The 26629-nt window shown below is 52.4% G+C and overlaps 2 protein-coding genes across 2 annotated transcripts in view; one reads left to right on the top strand and one right to left on the bottom strand.

Moving 5' to 3' along the window:
* DRC7 (dynein regulatory complex subunit 7) overlaps positions 1–1948 on the top strand; it is a 16283-nt gene extending 14335 nt beyond the window's left edge. The window contains exon 17 of the mRNA XM_078616932.1: positions 246–1948. Coding sequence (XP_078473058.1) covers positions 246–336 — 91 coding nt within the window. The 3' untranslated portion in view covers positions 337–1948. The remainder of the gene's footprint in view (positions 1–245) is intronic.
* On the bottom strand, positions 1257–26629 carry KNL1 (kinetochore scaffold 1). Its single transcript, XM_078616928.1, has 29 exons — positions 26541–26629; positions 25709–25754; positions 25521–25563; positions 24678–24731; positions 24459–24535; positions 23777–23817; positions 22619–22667; positions 22492–22517; positions 21629–21681; positions 20806–20887; positions 16615–20238; positions 16003–16125; positions 15295–15467; positions 14274–14400; positions 13631–13689; positions 12946–13044; positions 12403–12524; positions 11485–11569; positions 10231–10347; positions 9819–9903; positions 9272–9346; positions 8436–8475; positions 7153–7257; positions 6369–6469; positions 5575–5643; positions 4992–5101; positions 4358–4479; positions 3335–3457; positions 1257–2836 (listed from the first exon to the last, which is right to left on the bottom strand). The coding sequence occupies exons 2-29, from the start codon at positions 25738–25740 to the stop codon at positions 2704–2706; spliced, it is 5949 nt and encodes a 1982-aa protein (XP_078473054.1). The 5' UTR covers positions 25741–25754; positions 26541–26629; the 3' UTR covers positions 1257–2703.

The following is a 26629-nucleotide window of genomic DNA, read 5'->3' as shown; positions in this document are numbered from 1 at the left end:
CACCCACCCCCCACGCTCACCCCTCACCCACCCCCCACGCTCACCCCTCACCCACCCCCCACGCTCACCCCTCACCCACCCCCCACGCTCACCCCTCACCCACCCCCCACGCTCACCCCTCACCCACCCCCCACGCTCACCCCTCACCCACCCCCCACGCTCCACCCTCACCCACCCCCGCTCACCCCTCACCCACCCCCGCTCACACTGCACGGTGGAGGCTCACAGTGGGGGTCTCTCTGCAGGCACAAGGCCACCGCGCCGCACGTCTACGCGGAGATGGAGCGCAGGCTGCAGAGCGACCCCCGGCTGTCGGCTCTGCTCCAGGACCCGTGAGGTTCCACCCCGGACTCCAACCTACGCACTCGTCGCTCCAATGGTGGCGGTTGCGTGCTCAATACAGGCTGTGATCCATTTACAGACACCGCACCGATTTCGAATAATCTTAACGTTATTGACCTCTCTTAAAACAACCAATTGAATATCGCAACGGCGACGGCTGCATATCGGACAAGAGAATACTTGTTGCGATTGGCGGGAGATGCGTAGGGCGTTTGAATTTGAATGTTGTTTCTCTACAATGCATGCCCATTATTAATTTAAATGTTTCTCTACAATGCATGCCCATTATTCATCATCAGTTACCGCCCGTATGTTGATGTATTTCCAGCGAGCACACTACCCGCAAATCTCCTCTGTGAAATCGAGCCGCTTTTATTCAAAAGTCTTGTCCGCGACCTAAACCTGTTCATATAAAACTAACCTGTCATTTTACGAATGCAACATTAACCGCCGCTATTCGCCACGCTACTAAGGGCCGGCGACACCAACCATGGTGCCTGTGCCAGGCTGGGTGCGCTCTGAGGCCGTGTGAAGTGTCAGAGGCTGACTGGCAGTATGTTGCAGGACAGGCCCAGGTGTTATGGGTTCACGGATTGAGATGACAGGCAGAATCACCTTACCCGTGCTCCCCGTTACACCGCCAGTTTGTGCAAACAAACACGCAAACTCACGCAGTTGGAGAAACATGCCAAGATAGGAACACAGAGCTTGGGCAATTGTTGTCGCCGGTTCTCGCTGCATCTCCTGTTGGTTTCCCACGCCCTCCATGTGAAAACTGCACACGCAACTCACATTTTAAAAACGTTATTATGATAAGCACAACACAGCAACAGTTGTATGTAGAACTTCTTACACACTGTTCATAACCAACCGTGCTAATTGGAGGTGCAGGGGAAGGACAACAAATTCGCATATTTTTTGTTGAATATTTGGTTTTTATTCACTACTCTTCAGAGACTAAACACAAGCGAATGTTTAAGCACAAAGGAGGGAAAAATGGCACAAGTAGTAGAAACGAATTGAAGCGAGAAAACAAATAAGCTCAGAAGTGAGAGGCACGGGAAGTGTATTTACACCCGATCCGAATCAAAAGTTTAATTTCTAAACACCTTTAAGACGGCAAAGTGTTACCAGCTCCGCGCCTGCAGTTCTGGGGTGTGAGTCTCCTATCATAGGAGACTCCAGTTGCAAACGACTTCTCCACTTGGTCACTCACTCATTAGCCCACCTACCCACTTTGTGACCTGCTCACCCATACACCCCACCCACACTCACTCACTAGCTCACCTACCCACTCATTCACTCACCCAACAAACCATTCACCCATGCAATAACTAATTCACCCTTCCCACTCATTCGCCCACCAGGTTGTGTTGCGTAGCTTTGCAAGGTTGGCTGGGGGGTTTAAGTCACCCCTGGTGCACCCCGTGTCGGCCGCCTTTATGCACTCGACAGCAGGAAGGAACATGTAAAACTTTCATCAGGTCAAACAGTGCATTGAACCAGAGCAGAGACTCCCATTGTTGGTACCAACCAGGGTAGAGAAAGCATTAAGAGCTACCAATGTCTTGATGTGGCCAAACTAAATAAACATAATTTGACTGTCTGCCTGTCTCGGCGCCAACCTGAGTAACTTTAGCTGCACAAAGTCAAACAAGGTCATCATTCGGACCTACAAGTAATTTCAATTGAGCAATTCGTAAACGTGCGTGCGAAACTCCCAAATTCACCAAGAAAGCAAGTGGCTCAGAAGTGGCAGAGCAGCCAGTGGGTTCGTGAACACCCCCTCCCATCTCATTACCTCTGTGTGCGATCCTCTGAGTACGTGTGAACTTTCTCTGCGTACCGCGGTTTGCGGCTCACCTCAGAACATTTATCAACAGGGGTGGAACAAACATCCCAAAGCAGGATCCTCCTCTTGGCAGCCATGAGGGCTTCCCAGAGGGTCTCGAAGCGTTACCATCGCCAAGTAAAGAAATTTGCCGCAACAAAACGTTCCCATCTTGGGTAGCACAAAACTCCGAGGCTAACACAAACTACCGCCCCCCAAGCGTCGAGGTTTAGTCAAAATAACATTTCAAGACAACTGTATAAAAAGCTACGTAAATATTAATGCAACACTCAATAATCGCTGCTGCCGGCACGACGCACCGTGGTGACATTTAAACGCCAGCAAGCGAGGAGCGCTCACAAACACCTCGACCGGAGGACGCAGCGGGGAGCGCCGGCCACTGTGCTGGCCAGGTTCCACGATTCGGCACCAGCGGGTCCGCGTGGCACAGCCGCAGTTGCGCCCGTGCCAGCCGTCACCCACAGGACCGTCGGTGCCGTTCGCCGGCTCTGCCGCCGCCGCTGGTCCCGTTAGTCGCTGGGCGCCCCTCCGGGTTTTCCGGTGCCGGCCAGCACGGACGCGTGAATGTTGTGGACGACGCGGGTCAGGTAGCGCCACCCGATCGGCACGGCCCTCACCGCGTGGCTCACCTGCTGCTCCACGCTGGCCCCCCGCCGATACACACAGACGGCGGTTAGCGTCGGCGATAGGCGCGAGCGATTACTCACCGCCCACTCATCTACACGACCATTCGCTCGTTCACACGCTCACTCTTCCGTCCATTCGTTTACTCAACCCACTCGACGACTCGTTCGTGAACAAAAGCATCCACTCGCTCATCTACACATTCATCTACCCATCACCCGCTTGCTCATTTAAACACTCAACCACCCATTCATTGACCCACTCACCCAACCTCTCACCCACTCATGCATCCACTCGAAGACACACCGACAATTTGCTCACTTAATAAAATCGTTACAATTGCCTTTTGCGAGCAGATCCATTATTCAAGGGCGCCCTATAAATGATTGTGCGAGTGTAATAATCAGTTTCAATACATAAACCGTCACATCCTGATCCATAAGCCTGCTTCGTGAAGGGGGGGTGGGCAGGGGTTGAGATGAGGGACAATGCAGGGAGGGTGGGGGCCGCGAGTACCTGGGCTTGCCGATGAGGGGCCGCACTTCAAACTGCAGCGGCGTGAAGGGGTAGTCGGGCTGCAGCTCAAAGTCGACACGGAACTTGCAGAAGGCCGGCAGGCTGGAGAAGACGCAGCCGAGCCTGTGGGCACAACGACCGGTCACGCACGGGGGGAGCACGGAGTGGTGGCAGCAGCTTCGTGAGATGACGCCAAGCGAGGCGGCAGGGTGCTTCAGGGGTCAGAGACACAGAGCCGGCGCAGGCACCAGCGCAAGGCACCGCCAGGAGCCTGGGTTCGAATCCGGTTTGACCACCCGCCTCTTCGCCTCGTTTCCGTGCCGACCACGTGACATCACGTCTGGTCCGAGGGGCGTCGGCAGTGCCCGGGCTGAGCCCACGGACTTGCTACGTGTCGCTTTATTCGTGGATTTGAACTGGCTCCAAACTACCCACCCTCCCCAACAATGTCAGATTTTAATGCACCACATTTAGATCCTTTTGCTGATTTGCAAATCATTTGATCGAAAGGGTTGCATTAAATCGATTTATACGAGATATTGCCTTCAGGGTCATATTCCTTTCATGAATCACATTCCAAGATCTCGGATAGCGAGCGGTGCGCACTTCCCATCACACCGGCTGCTAGAGCTGTGATGATTCACCTCCCATCACACCAGGCGACGAGACGCACGTCCAGCTGAAGCGATAGGCAGTGTAAGAAGCGACTGGAGTGAGCGATGCTCTGGCAAGTGACTACCAAAGGGGCCTCCGATCCAGACAATGCAAGGGGGAAAAAAAATGCAAGTGGGGTGGTGGACACCCTCTATGGCCTGTCAGGGTCACGAATCCTTGACCGAAACGCATCGATAACTACCCACGCAATTTCCCGCACGCGTCGCGAGCTTAACAACCGATATCAAACAGAAGCGGAATTGATCGGCGTATTATCTAAACCCCACACCCCCCCCCCCCCCACCGTATCCACGCCTCGTCGGACGCAACACGCTGCCGTGCCAACGACCCGACCCCGTCGAGCCGCACCTGAGCCCGTCGACAGACGCGCGCACAAGGTCGTAGCGCAGCCCCGTGCCCCCCAGCAGGAAGGCCACGTCCTCGCTCAGCCCCCGCGCCCGCTCCGCCACCAGCGTCAGCTCGTGCAGCACCTGTAGGGGACCCCCGACGGGACGCGGAGAAGACTTGGTGCGACACGAGGCACAGGCCACAACAACGCAAGTCCATGGGCCCGGACCACCTGAAGTGGTGCCGACAAGTACACCAGTCCCCCTTCTGGACTTCTGTGGAAAAGAGCTTCATAGCTCATTGGATTCCTCCAATCTAAATAAATATTCTGATTCTGAAGTGGCTCCACTTTCTTTCTGGGGTTCTTAACGGTGAATTCGGTGATAGCCCCTTGAAATGGGTGGGTTGTCAAATGACTCAAGGCTTATTAGGTCATAGAAACCTGTATTGCTTAAGGTTTCGCCACCCTGGATGATACCAACTTCAGCTGTGGCCCATTAGCACGGTTGGCTACATATGGTGCGAAAGAAGTTCAACATACGTACACGGACAAGCGGCTCGCTCGCTCACACGCCCACAGATGGCGCTCCGTGGGGTTGATGTGCAGCGGGCACGGCGAGACCGTCGCCATTGGCGACAGTGTCGGTGAACGCACCTGCGGGAGGTGCAGGCTGCTGCGGTGCTGTGCTGCCCACGTGCGATGGTTGCCAAGCCCCGCCAACAGCAGGCGCTGGAGGAGGCTGGTAGCCTCGGGGAACGGGGAATCTGTGCCGTGTCCCGGTGGGCGAAAGGGGGGGGGCAGTTGAGAACGCGTCGGTGGGACGCTATCGGCACGACCGGCGACTTTGTGGTGGCCAGGAAGAGAGCGCCGCAATTTGATCGTCTTCGTCAGAAGCGAATACGACGAGACAAGGCTGTGTCCATTACCCGCGCCGCGTGGTCGTGTCACGTGACGTGCAAGCCATGATGGCAGGGCCAATCATATGGTCACAATCACACCTTTAGCAGCCTACAAATCGTCTTTTGTGTGCATTAATACTCCGCCTTAGGTGTGTACGCACAAGAGCCACTTGTTATATGGGTCGCATCTATCATCTCGGACGCGACGAGGCTAGCCGGCGTACACACAGGCGCTAGACGGCTGCTAATACGTAGGACCGCGAGAGGCTGCAAAGGCTTGGGAGAGGCCTTCGTCCAGCAGTGGATCGAACACGGCTGCCGACGCTCGAAGCTCTTACCGTCGAGCTGCCACGTGAGCTGGATGTCGGAGACCTCTCGCACGGGCTGCCCGGCGAACGTGAGGCCGTCTGCGCGAGAGGAGAGGGAGGGGGGACGCAGGCCCAGGAACGGTAACGTCGGCGGCTTTCGCCGGCACAGAAACAAACAATGCCTTCGTCTGCCTCTGTGAGCCTCGGTCACCATCGATGACTAATATAGGACTTTGCAAAAGGTTATTTTTAGCTCGGTGACTCTCAGGATCAACTTTAACCCCTAGAATCCTAACGGTTCCTTAGGCTGCTGGCTCTTTTTGAGCCTTGGGAAATAACATTGAGCCCTAAGAATCTCTAAAGTGCCTTCACCTGGCGCTCAGTAGAAGTCCCAAGATCAACTTGCGTACAGGTTGTGTATGCAGAACATGTGCAATCACTGCTCATTTCCAAGCAAGTATTCAGGTGCGGAAGATTTATACGAAAACAACATAAATTAAGGTTAAGATCTGCTGCTCATGCACTTTCTGATAACAGATGCAATGTACAGATAGAGATTCCATTGATTTCTGTCCCTTTCCCAATTTCTCCATCTTTGTCCCTTTGATGTCGCCTTCCCTTCCTACCAACCCAAACCTTCACCACACCAGCCAGGCAAGTACCCGAGAAACAACCCGTGCATCTTAACTCGCCAACCAACCAACGTCAAAGTCTCAGCCCTCTCGCTGCCCTGAATCCTGCCCCGATCCCCCGCGACCTCCTGTTCACGTTTCGTTCTCTGTCTCCACGTCGGGCGATGCCGTGCCCGATGGCGGCGGGTTTACCGATTCGCTTTCCGAACTTGACTTTCGCCTCCAGCGATCCGTGCAGGAAGAGGAACACGGCCTCGTTCTCCTGCCACCACTGCAGCTCCCACCCCGTCAGCCTGCGAGGAATTTATATTCTTTTTATCATCACTCTGGTTAAACCCAGGAAAGCCTTGCCAAATCTGAAAACACTTCATCAAGTTGGTCCTGCCAAGTTTTCGCAGTAGGGGCCTAAAAAAACTGATGCGATTGCTGCCTCCCCCCCTTTGCCCCATGCGCGAGGTAAAAAAAACTAACTTTGGGCAATTTTCACATTTGGTAAAGCGGCTGAAACATGTCGCTTGGCCCAACCAATTGTCGGAGAGTCCGGCACGACAGGTTTGGCCGCAGCGCATGAATCAGCGCAGGGGCAGAGGCCACCACCACTGCCAGCAGCACCAAAGATCCCCCCCACATGGCCTTAACAGACTGTTGGGGGGGGCAAGTACCTCGAGCGAGTAGCACCTATGAAGGCCGGTACGACGCACAAAGGGGGTGGGTGGCCAGCACCACACCCGGCCGCCTTTATCTCCCCAGTGGCAATATTTACACACCGCACAAGGTACTCATTTCAGGCCGAGTCGACCTAGGGGAGGCCCGGGACCAGTTCAGATAATCGTCACTGGTGTTGGCAATGAGCGGGAATCGAACTCGGGCCGCCGGGTTCGTACCGCTACACCGCTGCCACCAGCATTACCACCACCAACACCGCCGCCACTACCACCGACATCACCCTCAGGTGCGAATGTGCCGAGGCCTTCACCTGTGGTACTCGGAGACGCTGTGGACGGGGACGAGGAGCTGCTGCTGCTGCTCACGCAGCGTCTTGGCCACCAGGTTCAGCTCCTTGTGGCGCTCGCGCTGCAGCCTGCAGCCCGGAGCCGATGACTCCGGTCAAACGCGAACGGAACCCGCCACGCGCGCGGACAACTCAAGTGGGGAGCAGCGGCGCAGTGGTCTGCGCACTGCGCTACCAACCTGGTGACCCCGAGTTCGATTCCCATTCACGGCCAATAGTGATGACATCCCCTAGATCGACTCGGCCTGAAATGCGTACCTGGTGCGGTATATAAACATGAGCACCAAGGAGACAAAGGCGTCTGGGCGTGGTGCTGGCCACCCACCCAGTTGTGTGCCGCGCTGGCCTGAATATGTGCTCGTTAACAGGGTTTATGGGGGATCTTTGTCTTGTCAACTGATGATGATATTGATTATGCTTTGGCATGTAGGACCTCATTGAGACCAGAAGACTTCCTTTGAGAATCATGGTATCATCATATCATCACCGCTCATGACAAAATCATCTGGAGCATGCCCCATGACCACGAAGAGAGGCTTTACGTTTCACAGAGACTGCCCGTAGGAAACGATGTTGCTGGAATAATCCCAATTCAGTTGTTTGTGATGTAATGTTTAAAATGCGTACCGTTATGCCGGCGCACAATGGCCTAACTCTTGCGAATGACGTCACAGGGGTCTTTAACGTCCACTGAGTGAACCAGACGGCGCGTAGTAGTATTATGATGGTTAATAACAACGATGATGACATTTCTAACGCGCCAGATTTTTGCAGACAAGTCAACAACTCAAGAGGCACGGGGCCAAGCTCAGGGCTGCTCGACGAAAGGCCGGAGACCCAACACAGAGAGAGGCCTTTAGGTGTTTCCTGAAAGTAGTCGGAGTGCATTTAATGCTGCGAATGCGCAAAGGGATTAGAGAGTTCCACACCAAGGGGGCGACAGCAGAGAACTGATGTGAGGCTGTAACAGTAGAGTGTATAGTAGAGTAGTGTATAGTAGTGTAGTGTATTTTATAGTAGTCTATAGTGTAGAGTAGTGTCATGAATAGTGACGTGAGGCTGTAACAGTTCGAGACCTCAGTGTCCGAAGCAGATTTTAACACGGCCGCAGTAATAACCGGGGGTCGGCCTTCCAGATGCGAACCTTCCCAAACAAGGGGCCAGCGCGCTATCGCTGGGCCATGAGGTCACCGCCAATGCCAACTAAAGGAGCAGAGGGGAGCCACCCTCTCCTCCGGCCCCTTTACCTTTTCACTTCCTTCTTCTCATTTGCCAGCTCCGTCAGTTCTGAAGAAAAAGAGCAAAAAGCCATTGCAATTCTCACATCGCGACGCTCCAATCCTGACGCCTTCTCCAATGCAGCTCTAATCCAAGTCGCTGTACCATCTTATTTATTTTATCGCCGACGAAGACTCGTGCGGGAACACGCAGCCTAGGTGTCCGTCTACTGGATGAGAGCCGTTTGATTTTTGAGCTTAAGTTACGTGCAACAGAGGGCAGTGCGGCCAAATCCAGTGAGATGCAGTACTTCTATGCTCCCACATTTATAATTTCCTGACTTCAGCAACCCGTACTTGCCAGCATGGCAGGTATGGTCAGATAACCCCCCTACCACCCACACGGCACGGGCAAGCCCTCATCCAGCAGTGGATTGTACAGGCTCCACTGGTACATCAACATGTCAGGCACACCAACGCAGTGCTCTATTGATGCTGCCTGCAGAGGAGAGGGGCCCAGCCCACAGAGCCCCACAGCTCATGGAGAGGAGTGGGGGGGAGGGGGACAAGTGGCAAGGGGGGTGCCTGATGTTCCTGGGGCCCCCAAATACAGAAAATTGTCGTAAAAGCCCTACAGGATGCATTGTTTGTTTGTCCAAACTCCCTTACGGTATCGGAGTGATGACCAGTCTTGGCTTACAGACATTTTAATAATTGCGCTAGTTGTTGTTCTGTACTCATCGTTCTATACTCAATGGGGGGGGGCTGGGGCTGTCGCTGAAGCCGGTAAAGGTGACTTCCCAGTGGCCACGGGGAACGGGCGAGGGGGGCAGCGCTGCCGTGGGCCGGGGGGGGGGGCCCTGTACCGTTCTTCTTGTCGAGCAGCAGGGCGCGGCTCGGCACTGGCTTGACGACGCGATCCTGGTCGTTCATGGACTCGTCTGCACGGGCAAGCCAGCAGAGCGTCACACACGGCACGAATCGTTCACCGCGTCATCGTCGTCGTCATCCATTCAAGTTGATTCGCAGGCTCGCGGTGTGTACGCTGAACCGCGCGCGCAAAAATTCCTAAGCTACGACGAACGGAAAAAATGTTACGTGGATTAACGGCAAATTATATAATCGAGCCACGCAGAATACGAATCATGTGGATTTATACAGAGTCTAAATGCGACCATATCTCAAGACGCTACAGGAGAGATAACAGGGGAGAAGTTGGAGAGTGTGTGGAGGGGAGTAGAGTGAGATGAGAGGGGAGAGGTAGAACAGGGGGCGTATGCATTGAGGATCGTGGTGAAATTCACCAAGGGGTTTGGATTAGATGTCAATAGTGCAATGAGGAGTCTGGCAACAACATTTTGGATTAACGCCGACGATGCCCAACGGCCTTGGTGGGTATCATTCTTGTCTCACCGTCCATTTGCGCCATGTGGAAGTTGATGTCCTCCAGGGTCTTCTTGGTCTGCTGCACTCGATTCTCCAGAACCTCTAGATGGCCCTGCATGGGGGAGTAGAAGGGACGCCCAGTGTGACGACAAGAAGATTACATTCATATGCTCGCTCCTGGGGGACGGCCAGGTGGCTCAAAAGGTCGGAGTGCTGAGCCAGCACCGCTAAGATCCCAAGTTCAAAACCAGGCAGGCGCGACTGGCTGTGATTAAACTGGGTTCTCTAGAGGTATCCGAGGGGCTCGGAAGTTAGAGTGCTAAACCGGCAACGGCCGAGCTCCTCGGTTCCGAACCAAGCAGGGCAAAGCTGGCTGTGATTAAACCGATTAATTCGAGTCAAAAGGGACCCCTTGCTCTGTTCCGCGCTGGGGACCCACCTGCATTTGTGCGAGCAGCTCCGTCAGCTGCTCCGTGCTGCCGCGCGCGTACACGTGCTTCGCCTCATCCCGCAGGCAGTCCCTCTCGGCCCTGAGCTCCGTCAGGAACTCGTCGTGCTGCCGGGGCAAAGACGGCGCGCGCTCGTCAAACACCGCCCCACCGCCAAGCGCCGCCTGCCTCTGTCGCCGCAAGGGGCCCTCGCGGAAGCGACTTGGGAGTGCGCGGAAATTTCAACGGAAAGAATTCAACACACGTTCCGCAAGATCAGACCGTGTCTGTCCACAGCTCGCTGAGCTGCATTGGCTTCCGATTGCCAAACGAGTACGTTATAAGGTCGCACTCATTACACACAAAGTGCTTGCAACAAATGAACCACAATTCCACCTTGCTGCTCTCGTCAAGGAACAAACCATCACGCAAACTCCGGTCATCCTGGCAGCGGCTTTTGGCTAGTCATCAAACAAAGATGGTCACTGCATTGCGCGCTTTCAGATGTCCTTCTGCGGCCGTCTGAAACGCTCTTCCTTCCCGTATTAGGAAGCCACTGGAGCTACACACTTTTAAATTTAGATTGAAAACTAATTTCTTTAAAACTGCCTTTTGTGTTCAGTTTGTTGTCCTTCCCCCGCACCTCCGATTAGCGCAGTTGGCTATTTACGGTGCAAAAGACTTTCAATATACATACTATAACACCGTAGCCTTATATATATGTAGAATAGGCGACGTTTCAGGCAATGGCCCTTCTTTTTCTCTTTAAAGGGCATGGTGTTCGGATGAATGTGTTGAGTTTTCTTGTGACTTGTGCGACACCACCCAACGTAGCATCCAGAAATGATTTGTAAAATCAAAAATACACTGTTACCAGGTCGAAATTATTCCACTTTGGTATCCGATTAGCGCAGATTAAGATGCTGGCAGTGATAGGTAAATATCATTTGGAGGCCTTTTCAAATCGGAGGTGCCGTATGAAATGGAGACAGGCTGCATACAGCCCGTACACCACAAGTCCCCCACCCCTGGGAAGGGTCTCGCAGCAAAAAGGGCCTTGGTTTGATTCCCGACTGGCTTTCTCCGTGGAGTTTGTACTCCACGGAGAAAGCCTCCGGGTCCTCCGGTTTCCTCCCATGGCAACAAAAAAACCCAAAAACATTGTTACAGGTATTGGCCAAACATCCCAATACTGCGAAAAAAACTTGGCAGGACCCTCCCGAACAAGTCTTTGAGACTGGGTAAACGAGTGTCAATGTCCCCACCTCCGTCTGCTTGCAACTCATCATCCTCCTGCAGAGCTGCGGGTCCAGCGACTTCAGCAACCGATCTCCACCCTCGCCGGTGAGCCTGGTTCGCAAAGAGGGAGGCAGCGTCGGTCGGCACGAGACGCCGCTTAAGCAGTGGGCCCAGACTTTATCACTTTCAACGCAATGACAGTGCATAACACACCTTGCACAATGTTAAACTAAAACTAAACTATCTGTTTTATTTTACCAGGTAAGGCCCACTGAGCTGGAGAGATGTCAACTATATTCTTAGGTTTTTTCGGTAAAGTCATGTAGGTGACTTTAACTATGTGACTTTACCGAAAAAACCTAAGAATATGAATCCTTGCAGTCACGAAAGCTTCAAATCTAGTTGGCAACTACCTCGCCTGGTATACAGGAGGTCGTGGGTTTGATCCCGACCTTGACGCCTGCTCTATATTTTAAGTTTGCATGTTCTCCCTGTGGTCGTGTGGATTTTTCCTTTACATTTAGAATCAACATAATGCATTTAGAGTATTTGGCTAGTGCTATGAATCCCACATATGCCGCTTCGTTGACCTATCATTTGTGATAGCCAAGTCGCTTCTGAAAAAAAGCTACATAGCTCAGTGGGCCTTACCTGGTAAAATATAAAAAGTTTAGTTTGAATACGTTTAGGAGCCACTGCTCTCGACACTAGAACAGGGGTGAGGAACATCCGGCCCGCGGGCCGTATAAGGTTCGCGAAATCATTTGGTAGTTCCAGCCATCACATCAGGGGCGAGTTAATTAAATGTTTGACCAAATATAACAGGCTAATCTTTAAGTTGATACCTTTGTATGGCCCGCAAATTATGTTATTGGCCCTTGACAGAAAACAGGTTCCCCACCCGTGACAAGAACCGCGTTCCCTTCGATAGCGCCCCGTCTCACTGTGCCGTCTGCTCCTGGAGCCGTCCAAGTTGCTCTTCTTTGGCTCTCATCTTGGGGATGACCACATGCCTCTCCCGCACCGTCCTGCGCAGGCGCTGCCCTCGCTCCTCCTCCTCCTGGGGCTGCCCGAGAGAAACGCAGACGACTCTTGTTATCCGTGGCCAAACGGCGGTCATGCCCGTTGACCTCCAAATGCTCGTGGTAAATATTCCACATTACCATGGCAGAGCCCAGTCTCTATATAAAAACGATTGCTGGCGACTTCCAACAATGTTGTACTCGTTTAATAGGCCCCAGAGGGATGTTTGACTGAGTCAACCTCCAACCGATATTATGAACCTGCGACATTTTAACGCGAGTGGATCAAAAGCTCAAATGAGTTGTGAGATTCAGGGGGGTGGGGTGGGTTCCCTGGAGAAATGACGTCATTATTATTACTATTGTAACTCAAGCAAGTCCAAAGTGATCTTCTACCGGAAGCAATCGTACACCACCGCTACAACGGGTAACATCAACGCGTGGTTACAGCGTGCATGTGGTTACCATGACCATGATCTCGCTATGTCTGGATAGGGCCACGGTGGCTTCGAGCAGCATGTTCTTCATGAAGGCCCGGATGGTGACGTTGCCGTCCACCCAGCCCTGCAGCGCGAAGGGGCAGAAGGGGCAGGTGAGAAACGAAGCCACGCGACACCCCAAACTCCACGACACATCCGGGCCCATTTAAGGGGCAACACTTTTAGCCGGGCCGCGATGCCTACGCACCCCTGTAATGAAGCATCGTGGAAGCAACGAGGGTTTTGTGGACCACACAAACATTGCGAAACTCCCTTCCCGTGGACATCGAGGTGCTATGCCGTGGCGTGAGAGGGAGCAAGAATAACATGTATCCATGTTTGAGCAGCAACGATTTTTTTTCGATAAAGAAACGGGCGACAGCAAATATTGCCGGCGACGATGAGTGCCGGCGACAATTTACACGAATACTAAACCGGCGTGTCGCGGCCCATGGCTAGCGCTGCATGGCAGGTGCACGAGTGGCATTCAGAGAAGAGTGAATGCATTCGTTTTGTTACCAGGGGTGAAGGGCCGTGTGGTCCACGGGCCAAACAAGTTTGAGAAACACCGGAGCAGAGAATGTAATGAACCAACGGGGGTGAGGGACGGGGGAGGGAATGGGCAACCTTCACCGCGGCTACGGTAATGGCACACGCGACGCGAGGCTCACCTCGTGGCTTGAGGTGAGGCTGATGTTTTGGCAGGCCTGAGCAATGGCTGGCATGAACCCTGCGCAGAAGAATTGCTGTTTAGCTCTCCAATGTGTTCAAGGCCTGCACTGCGTCTAGTCTCGGCATGACGTACGACGTTTCGCTCCACGTGCTGGCAGCTTCTTCAGCACGTGGACGTCATGCCGAAGAGTGCACAGCATTACCCAAAAACACATCGGAGCACTACACGGAAGGAAAGCCCATGCAGTGGGAACGGTTGTTGTTGCTCCTGGTGTCATTCCAGCCAAGAGGCCAAAAACAATGTTCACGACTCATAAAATCTATTCGGTTCGTATCCGCCCCTTTCTTATAGCGCAAGGCTCTCTCGGGAGGTGCTACATTTCACAGACACGGTCTGCGGTAGTTTTTTTCTGCAGGTGGCAAAGTTTAACTTCAGCAGTATTGACCCAACACAAGCAAAACTGCTTGAATGCATGCTGGTGAACTGCCAGATGTAATGGGCAAATAGATGGGTCCTAGTTCCACGCAGTTATATCACACACAATACACAAAGTAAAAGAATAATAATGTGGCGGTGCCAACACCACCGCTACAACCGCTACAACCGCTACAACCGCTACAACCGCCACAACCACGGCTCACCATCAGTAACGATCCTCGAGTTGCCTCCGCTCGGCGAGGCCTGGAGTTCACCGTGTCCGGCAGAGAGGGACAGCTGGAGTGCCGGGAGGAACGTCGGACCCTCCTGCTCCTTCTCCTCGGGCTCGTCCTGCCACAGGCCCACAATTGCATCAGACTGACAGAGCCCCCCCCCCCCCCCTGCCCACCTCCACCACCACAGCCGGCAATAGGCCCCTGGCAAAAACGCTTTTGACTCCTACCTTGCAACACTACACCATTACAGCAGGCATGTGAGGATGTATTAAGTCGTTAAAATCTATTTTTATACTGAATGCCTAAGAAATTATAATGGTGCCACAGTTTTGAGTGTAATAAATTATCATTACTCCGAAGGATCCATTGGGTGCCTTAGTCTGGTTCTGAGCAGACAGAGTAGGAGTCTCGGGGGATACAGGGCAGCAGCTGTCATGGAGAAAGGGTAGAGATCACCACGGTAACCAGGTAATGGTTACCGAGAAGAAAGGGCAACATTTGCAATGGAGACCAGGCAGAAGGGTTACCTCAGACACAGGGCAACAATTAGCATAGAGACAGGGCAGGAGTTACCATGGATACAGGGCAGGGGTTACAGTGAAGACGGAGATACAGTTGATGTTTGAGGTGGCCATGTTCTACTTCTATTTTTTTCCCAGGTAATGTCCACCGAGCGATGTAGCTCTTTTTCAGAAGCAACCTGGCCACAAATGAGAACTCAACCAAGTGGCTTATCATCGTGGAAATGTATAGCAACCAATAACTCTAAACGCATGTTTCTAAAAATGGGGACACGGTTACCGTGGAGATGGGGACACGGTTACCGTGGAGACGGGGGCACGGTTACCGTGGAGACGGGGGCACGGTTACCGTGGAGACGGGGGCACGGTTACCGTGGAGACAGGGGCGCGGTTACCGTGGAGACGGGGGCGCGGTTACCGTGGAGACGGGGACGCGGTTACCGTGGAGACGGGGACGCGGTTACTGTGGAGGCGGGGGAAACGGTTACCGTGCAGGCGAGTGTATCCCCGTCCCCGTCGCTGCGTCGCCGCTTGCCGCCGCCGCCGCCGTGCTCCTCCGTGGCGCGCTTCCCCAGCGCCTCCGCTTGGCACGCCGTACCCCCACCTCCCGTGTGCTCCTCCAGCTGCCCCGTCCACAGCTCCTGCTGCCCAACAGTTGAAGCTGCGCGGCAGCGGAACGTAGCGGTCGGGGGGGGGGGGGGGCGGGGCATGCGAGTTAAATCAATTGAACGGGGATTCTTAGCAACGACGAGTTGTGCGCGTGACGATTTGCCAAACAAAACAATAATTAAAAAACCCACCCGCAAATGAAATTTGCCAACTTTAAAAAATTACACCGTAAATTACTCGGCTGGGATTACACATTGCAACATCGCACCCGACTGCGAATGTACTCCAGAAGGTGCCCATAAAACACCAGCGGCGCCTTCCCATCGTGATCATAGCCTTGCCCTGTAACAGGGGTCGCCAACCAAAATAACAAGAGCAGACATTTTTTTTCGAATTCTGTATAAAAAAAAAAGCTACTCCAAGAGCCACAACGCACGTTGTGAATACAAGACGGTGTACCCTTAACACGTAACATCACGAAGCACTCCTGAAAGAGACGCACGCGGCTCTGGAGCCACGGGTTGCCGACCCCTTGCGCTATAAGAACGGCATGAATACCAAACACCCTCTCCTCTCACCGCACTCACCCGGCAAAGTCTCGTCTTGCATATTGTACGAGGTGTGGAAATCACCGTGGGTGACTGCCTGCTGGGATCCGGCCTTCTCTATCTCGGACACCACCTTCAGCGCCTCCTCACACAGGTGCCCACCTGCCAACGCCAACACCCGCGCCCATTGTGGATTGACAAGACATAGACCTGGCAAGTGCCCATTGAGACAACAAGGCTAGACATATGCAAGGGTCATGTAATGGGTGGTGTAAGGGCACGTAGGACTCCCTTTCACGCATACACATTTATACACACACAAAGACAGATCCGTCCGTGTAGTCTTACAAACTGTTGGGGACATTGCTGTTAGAGAGCACCTATTATCATCGGTAAAGGGGGTATTTGTACGTGCCCCTGAGTTTGTTCTGTCTCTTCGAGAGTGAATGAATGCTGCGAGCATTACACAATTGAAATTATAAGTATTATCGGTGCAAACAAGACAAAAAAAGAATCAAATCTTGAATCGAGTCACAGCCCTGAACCGTAACAAATATTCGAATAGCTGGGTGGCGCGGGGGGCGAATCGCGACACGTCCAGTAGCAGTTCCCCTTGCAACTTTCCCAGACTCGGCGCGCCCTCAAACCCACCCTGCAGCGCCATCTCCATCTCCAGGTCTGCGAGCTGGACCTGCTTGGTAAGCAGCGGCATCAGCTGGCCGAGCCGGTCCGAGGTGGTTAGCCTCCTGTTGCACGCCGTGGCGTCGTCGTCGTCGCCGCCGCCCGCCCCCCTCGCCCGCGCCACTTGCAGCATCGACAGCCGGCGTCGCACGGCGCGCGTGCACTCGGGCGTCAGCGCCACGGCGGACGAGTAGCGCCTGCCGAGCAGGATGTCCGTGTGGGGCCGAGTGTCCCCGTCGGCGGAGGCGAACGGCAGCAGCATGGTGGCGCGCCGGTGGGTACCGTGCTCGCCCGCACCCGGCTGCTTGCGCTGCTGCTCGTGGAGGGTCATGAGCGACAGCCTCTTGTCCAGCTGCTTTCTCAGCAGGAAAGTCGTGGGGTTGTCCGTTGGTCTTGCCGCCACCGCCACCTCCGTCACGGCGGCATCGCGTTTCATCTCCAGACGAGCGCCACTTGGCTCCACCGATAATGGCGCCGGCTCCTTTACTGGCGAACCCAGCAGTTCCTTAGGGACCTTGTCCGTTGTGCTTTCGAATACGCCTGCACCAGCCAACTTTACTTTGTTTTCTTCTGCGCCCAAATGGCCAGACTTGCCGAGTGAGCTCACCTCCTCGATGGCTTTCGGCTGCGCCCTCGCCGGCAGGTCGGCCGCCTCCAGCAACTTCCCCGGCTCCACCGACTCGGCGTCTCGCGCGACCGTGCCGAGCCGCGGAATCGCCACGTTGTTCGCCGCGGAGGCCCGGACGATCGGCTCGGTGTCGGCCGCCGTAGTGCATCCCTCACCGTCCGCCCTTGCCCGCTGATGCCCATCCCCTCTGGCCTCTCCACTGTCTCTCCCTGCCCCGGCCTGCCCACCAAACTCTGCGGTCGCCACCGGTTGTTCCATCGCGATGGGGCGATCGGACCGTGTGCTGCCCGCATGCACACCATGGCCACCATCAGCTGCGACCGCACCACTTCCACGAGGCCGGATTTCGACCTCCTCCGGTGGCGAAGCTCGCCGGTCTCCGGCGCTCACGTGCTTAGGTTCTACTCGAGCCGGCTGCGGGTTGCCGAGCAGTTGTGTCGTCTCGCATTCGATGATCGCGCTGCTGCTGTCGCTGATGCTCTTCGGCGCCACGACATTGCTCTTGGCGCCACCGGTCGTCTTGGTGTTCAAAGCTCTCGGTGGCTCATTAGTCGCGACACCCCGCAGCCCCTCTCCAGTGATCGCCACTGTTTGGCACCTCGCGACCTCCAACTTGTCCTCGTCGTGAAATATTACAGTTCTGTTTCCACGCGGCGCAACGCTGGATGGCCGAGCTCGCAGCTCCTGTGTGGCAGCATTGTAATTTTCTGCGAGAGGTCTAGTAGTTACATCGTTACGAATTACCGCGGTGTGGCTTCTTGTCATCTCCATGTCAGCTTCTCCGTACTTCTCTCCGAGAGATCTTGTTGGGTCGTTACGAATCACTGCTGTGTGGCTTCTTGTCATCTCCATGTCAGTTTCTTCGTACTTCTCTCCTAGAGTTCTTGTTGGCTCATTACGAATCACTACGGTGTGACTTTTGGTCATCTCCATGTCAGCTTCTTCGTACTTCTCCCCGAGAGATCTTGTTGGGTCGCTACGAATCATCGCTGTGTGGCTTCTTGTCATCTCCATGTTAGTTTCTTCGTACTTCCCTCCTAGAGTTCTTTTTGGCTCATTACGAATCACTACGGTGTGACTTTTGGTCATCTCCATGTCAGCTTCTCCGTACTTCTCTCCTAGAGATCTTGTTGGGTCGCTACGAATCACCGCTGTGTGGTTTCTTGTCATCTCCATGTCAGCTTCTTCGTACTTCTCCCTGAGAGATCTTGTTGGGTCGCTACAAATCATCGCGGTGTGGCTTCTTGTCATCTCCATGTCAGTTTCTTCGTACTTCTCTCCTAGAGTTCTTGTTGGCTCGTTACGAATCACTACGGTGTGACTTTTGGTCATCTCCATGTCAGCTTCTTCGTACTTCTCCCCGAGAGATCTTGTTGGGTCGTTACGAATCACCGCTGTGTGGCTTCTTGTCATCTCCATGTCAGTTTCTTCGTACTTCTCCCTGAGAGATCTTGTTGGGTCGTTACGAATCACCGCTGTGTGGCTTCTTGTCATCTCCATTTCAGCTTCTTCGTACTTCTCCCCGAGAGTTCTTGTTGGGTCGTGACGGATCATCGCTGTGTGGCTTCTTGTCATCTCCATGTCAGCTTCTTCATACTTCTCTCCTAGAAATCTTGTTGGGTCGCTACGAATCACCGCTGTGTGGCTTCTTGTCATCTCCATGTCAGCTTCTTCATACTTCTCCCTGAGAGATCTTGTTGGGTCGTGACGGATCACTGCTGTGTGGCTTCTTGTCATCTCCATGTCAGCTTCTTCATACTTCTTTCCGAGAGATCTTGTTGGGTCGTGACGGATCATCGCTGTGTGGCTTCTTGTCATCTCCATGTCAGCTTCTTCGTACTTCTCCCCGAGAGTTCTTGTTGGGTCGTGACGGATCATCGCAGTGTGGCTTCTTGTCATCTCCATGTCAGCTTCTTCATACTTCTCTCCAAGAGATCTTGTTGGCTCGTGACGGATCACTGCTGTGTGGCTTCTTGTCATCTCCATGTCAGCTTCTTCATACTTCTCTCCTAGAGATCTTGTTGGGTCGTGACGGATCACTGCTGTGTGGCTTCTTGTCATCTCCATGTCAGCTTCTTCATACTTCTCTCCTAGAGATCTTGTTGGGTCGCTACGGATCACTGCTGTGTGGCTTCTTGTCATCTCCATGTCAGCTTCTTCGTACTTCTCTCCTAGAGATATTGTTGGGTCGTGACGGATCATCGCTGTGTGGCTTCTTGTCATCTCCATGTCAGCCTCATCGTAATTCTCCCTGAGAGATATTGTCAGGTCGCTACGAATCACTACGGTGTGACTTTTGGTCATCTCCATGTCAACCTCATTGCCTTCAAACCCGATCGTGACATCGTGACGCGGCGGCTGCTCTTCTCTCGGCGCTGACCTTCGCGGCGGGATCGCGTGCTCGGCCTCCCTGAGCCCAAACGGCGTGCGACTCCCGGCCAAGTCCACCGCTTTGGGAACGTACGTAGACTTATGCCCGTAGGGCACGGAAGCCCTCACCCCACCAGGCTGCGTCTCTACCTCCTCTTGCGTCCGGATCACGACCGTGTGACTGCGAGTCATCTCCATCTCCTCCTCTGCTTCTCCCCCCCTTTTCCCGTTCGCCGGCGCCAGGAAGGGAACAGAGGGCGGGCAGTAGGAGTCGTCGCGCCGTGTCTGCGGCTGGACCGCCGTGCGTTTGTTGCGCAAGGGCTCAACAAAGTCGCCCTCAATGAGGGCGGTGACGCCGACCGTCATGTCCATCGCGTCGTCCTCGAAGATGGCAGTGCGGTCGAGCATGGAGTGGGGGACCCCTGCGGGAAAAGCGGGCACGTCGCCCTGCGTCGGCTTCGGCGGCGCCGGTCGGTTCGCCTGGGCGACGGTGCTCGGCCCGACGTCAGCCAGCCCCTCGCCTGCGCAGAACGGATCCGAGAAGAAGCGGTGTCCGCCAGGCTCCGGCTTGCCCCTGTTGAGCCTCTTCAACGTTTCTTGGGGGACACAACGTGGCGACGGGGAAGCTAACGTTAGTTTAACGATTCATAAACCCGGGGTTCCGTAATGCTCTGCATGGTTACTCGGAAGCATTTCATTTCCGGCAATAAGGGGAGCGCTCGGGCAAGGTGTGCGAGCTGCAGTAAGACAATGAGGGTCAGACAGCTGGGCAAGGTGAAGGCAAGCCTTCGGTCAATTTTGCCACTTTTCAACAGGGTAAGTCCCTTATAGTAACATAACTTTATACTAAGGTTTTGTTCAAGTTGGATAATGTTCACGAGCGTTACCGTAGCCCCCCGCCCCTGCCGCCCATTCCAAACGGACGGAGAGTCGGCCAGGCATATGGAGACAGCTCGTACATTAATGGCTGTATGAGTAAAAAATAACGGCCATGATGCATCAAAATAGTTCATCAAGCTGAATTTTACAGTATTTGCATATAAAAGGAGAATTAAATGGTTTCCCCACTCACAAGGCACGATGGGTTAGGGTTAGGATTTATGAACGTGGATAATCACACGTGGCAACGTTGCTCGTTTTAAACACAGGGCTGCTTCCTGCACCTTTGAAGTCGATCTTTTCAAACTTGGCTGCCCCAGGTGGGGCCTTTGCTGCTGCCGGAATAATCGGAAGATCCTCTCCATCCTGGGGAAACAATAAAAAAAAACAACCTCCAGCTTTGTGTCCTCAACCTCCCACATCGAATCAACTCGGCTGATCGTGTCCTCATTTGTGGGGTGAAGTTTCGCTGCCACCCATAAATAATTTGCGGACAATCGTCACCGAGCAGGACATACCTTCTCTCTACATCACTATGTAAACCCACAAAGTAGTGAACCACTGAAAACTCTATGCAAGCCCGCGAGTCTCGATGTGAGTCACGATGCGATACCACATGGCAGTGAACCACTGTGAACTTTGAAAACTCAACGGAGGCATCGAAGCAATTCACTGCATGTCAACTCTGGATACTTGGTGTATATTTGGAGTTTACGTGTCTCTCTCCCCGTGGTCATGTGAATTTTTCTTCAGCTTCTCCTAGTTTTCCCTACACATTTAGAAGCATGCATTTGGAGTATTTGGCTGCGATAAATTTCCACATGATAAGCCACTTCATTAGGCTATCATATGTGGCCAGGTCGCTTCTGAAAAAGAGTTATATAGCTCAGTGGCCCTTTTCTGGTCAATTAAAAAATAAAGTTAGTTATAAATTCATCTGGACATGGACTTGTAAGCTGCTATTCATCCTTTTGCACGCAGGAGAACAGATGGGATCGAGAAAGGTGTGAATTGTTATATCCCTAAAAATAATTTCCCCCCCTGCCGTAGCTATAACAGCAAGGTTGGGTCCTGCTTGGCTCGGAGCAGAGAGGAGAAACTGCTGACCTCGGTGAGTTGGGCTGGGTTCTGGATGGGCCCGTGCAGCAGAGTGTCCAATCCTAAGCCACACACAAGTACACACGGTCACACGCTTGTAACTGCAGAGACATTTCGTTCGCAGATTATGAGCCTCCTGAACATAGAGCGACCAACAGAGTTTGACTGGATGGCTATGAGGTCTCACATTGGCCGTGTCAGAGACGTTGAGTCAGTGCCGCTGAGTTCTTGATTTCAAATTTGGGTTTCAAACACTCATGATTAAATTGGGTTTCCGAGTGTCGTTGACAGCTTCGGCATGGTCAATGACGGCATAAAACAACTTAGCATCTTGTTAAATATCGGTTTTCACTTCATTTAGCTTATTTCAGCTCTGAGGATTAAACTGTACTATTTTCATTCTACCAGGAAAGGCCCACTGAGCTATAGAGCTTTTTCAGAAGCGACCTAGCCGCAAATGATAGCGCAACGAAGCGGCTTATCTTGTGGAAATGTATAGCAGGCAAATACTTTAAATAAACGTTTATAAATGTGGAGGGAAAAACCGGAGGACCCGAAGAAAAATCCCCGCGACCACGGGAAGAAACACACAAACTCCAAATATACAGGCATCAGGGTCGAGATCGAACCCACAACCTCCTGTATACCAGGCAAGGTGGCTAACATCTCCCCACCGTGGCACCCATAAAACATTTATACATAAGTTTGTCATGTGACAAACATTCGTCTACCGCAGGGCGTATGGAAAAGTGCATCGCCTCTAATGTGTGGATAAGACGGGTCTCTTGTAGGTATCTCAGAAGCAGTTGTGACATCTGCTTGTGTGGACCGTGCATTAACATCGTGGGGGGGGGGGCAGGTCGTAGTCTTACCTGCTATCTTCTGCCCCACAGGAAGGCTGCACACACGCGCACAGAGAAAGAACGGAGGTTCATTAGCTCAGCCCACAGCTAGCGTAGCTTCCATTCAAGCAGTATTCGTTTACGATAGCCACCTCACCTTGCGTCCTCACAGAGACCAGCTTCAACCTTCCCTGGAGGTTCACCATCTGTTTAAAGACAAAACGGAAATTAATTTTCCACAAAAGCCTTTCACGGCCTCAGGACGCTTACACTCCAGGACAGTCCCGCAACAGGATGGTTGGGCTAACTTCTTCATAAAAGAGCGTTTGGCTTCTTGTGGGAGGAAACCAATGTAACCGGAGAATACACACCACACATACTGGAGGATAACTCTCGACGACCCACACAGATGGCTCCACCACAAGCCAACTTGCTGTATTGTCATCTCCGTGTAAACTAGGGGGTCGGCAACCTGCGGTTTCGGAGCTGCATGTGGCTTTTTACGGACTGCCTCGTGACGTAATCTGTGTGTATTCACATTGCATTGCGGCTCTTGAAATATTGAGTTTTGTACCAAATTATAAAAAAATGCCCACGTTATGTTGGTTGCCGACCCCTGGTGCAGATTGTAATGTGGAACGATGTTGCAAAATAGAAGCAAAATAAGTTGCAGTGTCTAACATAGGACATTTCTGAACACTTGCAGAACACAACAAAAGCAACAAGAAAGTTCGACAAAGTGACTTCGGCATTACACTCATGATACATGTGTCGAATTGTGCGCTTTAAGAATCGATTGTGTAGAATTGATCCTAATCAGTCAACAAGTGATCATCCTCGCAGGCTAGATCTATCGTTAGCCGCTTCTCAGTCATGGATGGTTAGTACCCACGCAGGGGCAAACACACCAGCAAGTAAATGTATTACTTTAATAAGGGAAAAAATATATACAGGCGACGCATTCCAGGTCATAACCCCCATTCTACAAAGATAAACAATGAGTATGGCTATATAGCCAAACTCATGTTTTTGATTATCTGTGTGCTTCTTTCATGTGGATCATTCCTCTGTTTAATTCCTCTGGATTATCTCAAATTGACCTACATTAGATTGTCCATTCTGCGTATGGAAAAGTACATTTTTAAATTTCTCGGTACACACCCAGACAAGGAAAAAAATGTAATCCCTCTTGATTATTAAAAGGAATCGTGACGCCAAATTATGACAATCCATCAAATCGCATGGGTGGCGAATCGTTCCACACTTGGCAACAAGCATGGCTTTGTTAGCGAAATGATTGTTTGCGTAAACTTACCAACGCTGACGCCGAGAAAGGTCGTCTCTGTGTTGAATTCTCTGCAAGAGTGATTCATAACAGAGTTAGCTATGCAACTTCACACAAACAAACATAGCAGTTCATTTACAGATTGTCATACATTCTAGCTTTTCTCCTAATTAGCTCGCTCTTGGCTATCGACGGGTGGTTTATCTGGGATGCAGACAACCACGCTTACAAAAACTGAAAAACACTCCTGGCGATTTAATTATTAGTTGCTTCTCACTTACCAAGGGTCAGTCACTCAATTGCCCATGTGACCACGAAAACAAATTCAAGTAAAGCAATAACTCTACGGCACAATTAAATAAAATGCACATTCTACGGCTTCACCCCCATTGTATGTGGGTACACAATTACAATATTACATGTCGTTAGCCTAAGTTACAAGTTTTGTGTTATCCGAGTTTTATCCAGACTCCCTGTGTTATCCGAGTTTTATCCAGACTCCCATTTTCACCTCACCCTGGATAATCAAGAGTTGATGAATTCTAGCAGTGAGTATTGCACCATATTGCATCAGATGTCAACTTTTCAACCACTAGGTGTGGTGTCATTAATGGACAGAAGGCATGGTGTCCATCAATGACATTGGCCATGTGACCCCTTGACCTTGATTTTTAAAGCAGGCTGCGTAACCAAGCGGGAAGCACTCCCTTACTTCACGTGGTCTGTTGTGGCGAAGCTGACCCTCCGTGAAAGCTTCAAAGACTTCCTGCGCACCATCGTGTCTGCCTGCTGGGGGGGAAGGGAAAACGTCGCACGAAAGTTACGTGGTGTGAAATCATCAGCGGGGGGGCATCACGAGCATAACAGATCCACCTCGCATCGCACCGGTGCGGACTTGAAGGGACGGCAGATCCGCCGCCTGCTACGTTACCATTTTATTGTCATCTCGCTCTTCCAAAACCGGTTTCTCCGGGACTTTCAGGATCTGTGGGAAAGGAGACGGGGCGTCCATTAGGGACACGGCACAGCACACCGAGGGTGCCATTGTGGGGTTGGAACACATCCAGCGAGCACCAGACAATATTTCCAATCAGTCGGTCCTAACGTCGGGGTCAACCTACTCAGGCACCAGTGAAATCTCAGCAGCGTTGAAACCCAACTTCGAAAGTGGCCTCGCAATAAGGCAAGATGACAATCATGTGAAATCTTTTACGATGTAAGGTCAACGATAACTGTATCGTTCAGTTTGCAAAATATCGTTGCTATACAACACCACATTTTTTTGTGAAATAACACAAGCGTTAAAGTTGTAAATAAACAGCTATATTACCCATTAAACGTGCTTATTTTCATCAATTACAACTTAAAGCATAGCCTATTGTTGTAGTTAATTTAATTTACCTGCTTGTGTTTCTGACAGCATATCTTCTAAGTATTACAGATTGTGACGTTGCAAGGATTAAAAGACTGATGGCACTCTTATGGAGAGTGCACTGCAAGTTTAACTTTTTGGACTCCTCACATTGATATTTGAGGTACAGCAAAGCAACACGTGACATATAACCGCAGTTATTCGATTACGGTGATAAATACTCGAATTGTGAACGTCGACACCGTAACAAATTGTTATCGTGAAAAAACACAACTATCCTGGCACAATCCCCATCAGCAGGCGAATTTCTCACTGGCCTCGTTCAACCCTGGCAGGGCAGGGGGGGGGCATCTCAGCCTGCCACTTGGTCAAAAAGCACACCACAGCAGCAGAGGCGCTTACCGAAGAAAGCCTCTTCCTGTGGTTCGCCTGCGAGGCTTGCGCGCTGCAAAACACACAACACACACACGACCGAGTTGGACAAGGGGTGGTCACACAAAGACAGCCGTGGCGGGAAAGGGCTGACAAGAGATGTGGGTACTGCGTGTGAATAGGGAATGGGGGAGAGGCAGTTCGAGGGTACACGAAACCTGTTCTCGCTCTCGTCGTCGTCGGCAAACATCTCCGCTGATTTTCCTGTCAACAGAGGAAACGGACTGTGATCGCCATCGTTTACGATCATTGGCATCGCAATCGCGATCACCATCATTGCTCACGTCAGAACACTCCTCCACCCCCCCATATGCGAGTCTGAATAAAAGTTAAGGGGCGGAATATTCATCATTGGTAAGATCTTGCAATCCATAGCTCAGCAAGCATCCACTACTCCTGACCGTGTACAGCTACCTCCACCCCGATTGTATACTTGACAGCTTGAGTCCCTGTATCCCCTGAGTCCCTGTATCCCCATGAGTCCCAATTTCCCCATCTCCCTGAGTCCCAGTATCCCCATCTCCATGAGTCCCAGTATCCCCATCTCCATGAGTCCCAATGTCCCCATCATCTCCATGCGTCCCAATGTCCTCATCTCTTCCAAGCCTCAATCTCCTTGAGTTCCCGTGGCATGGCCTCCGGAACGACAAGACGAGACCCGTACCGCTGGGAAGGCCTAGCATGACCAAGACTTGACCCGACCCTGACAGAGACTCTGCAGCGCGACTCAAACTAAACCCCAACACGGAACTGGATTTACAAACTAATCAGACCCCAAAAAGATCCAAACCCTACAAAAAAAACCCACCCAAACCCCGACCTAAACACTTGAACACAGACCACAACCCAGACCCCGATGAGACAGCAACCAAGACCCCAAGAATCCCAAATCCCAACTTTGATCCCACCCAGATCTAAGCCAGACCACGACCTTGACAAAGACTCAGTCCCCTTCGAGTCCCCTCAACGGACCCCTCCGAGTCCCCTTACCGACCCCGCTGAGTCCCCTCACAGAACCGCCCAACGGCTTCTCGTTTGAATTGTGCCGCGCACCGCTGTGCGCATGCGCGAACCCCGAC

Source organism: Lampetra planeri, chromosome 52, assembly GCF_965212315.1.
Source record: "Lampetra planeri chromosome 52, kcLamPlan1.2.h2, whole genome shotgun sequence".
Lineage (NCBI taxonomy): Eukaryota > Metazoa > Chordata > Hyperoartia > Petromyzontiformes > Petromyzontidae > Lampetra > Lampetra planeri.
This window is presented reverse-complemented; position numbering and strand designations above follow the sequence as displayed.

What these genes read in the sequence shown, in the direction of transcription:
- KNL1 (XM_078616928.1), bottom strand. Translation starts at nt 25,740, where the DNA reads ATGTTTGCCGACGACGACGAGAGCGAGAACAG. An exon ending in GCAAGACGAGACTTTGCCGG is followed by an intron (nt 15,468 to 16,002) that starts GTGAGTGCGGTG and finishes GCTGCCGCGCAG; the next exon opens with CTTCAACTGTTGGGCAGCAG. An exon ending in CTCGAGGATCGTTACTGATG is followed by an intron (nt 13,690 to 14,273) that starts GTGAGCCGTGGT and finishes TCTTCTGCGCAG; the next exon opens with GGTTCATGCCAGCCATTGCT.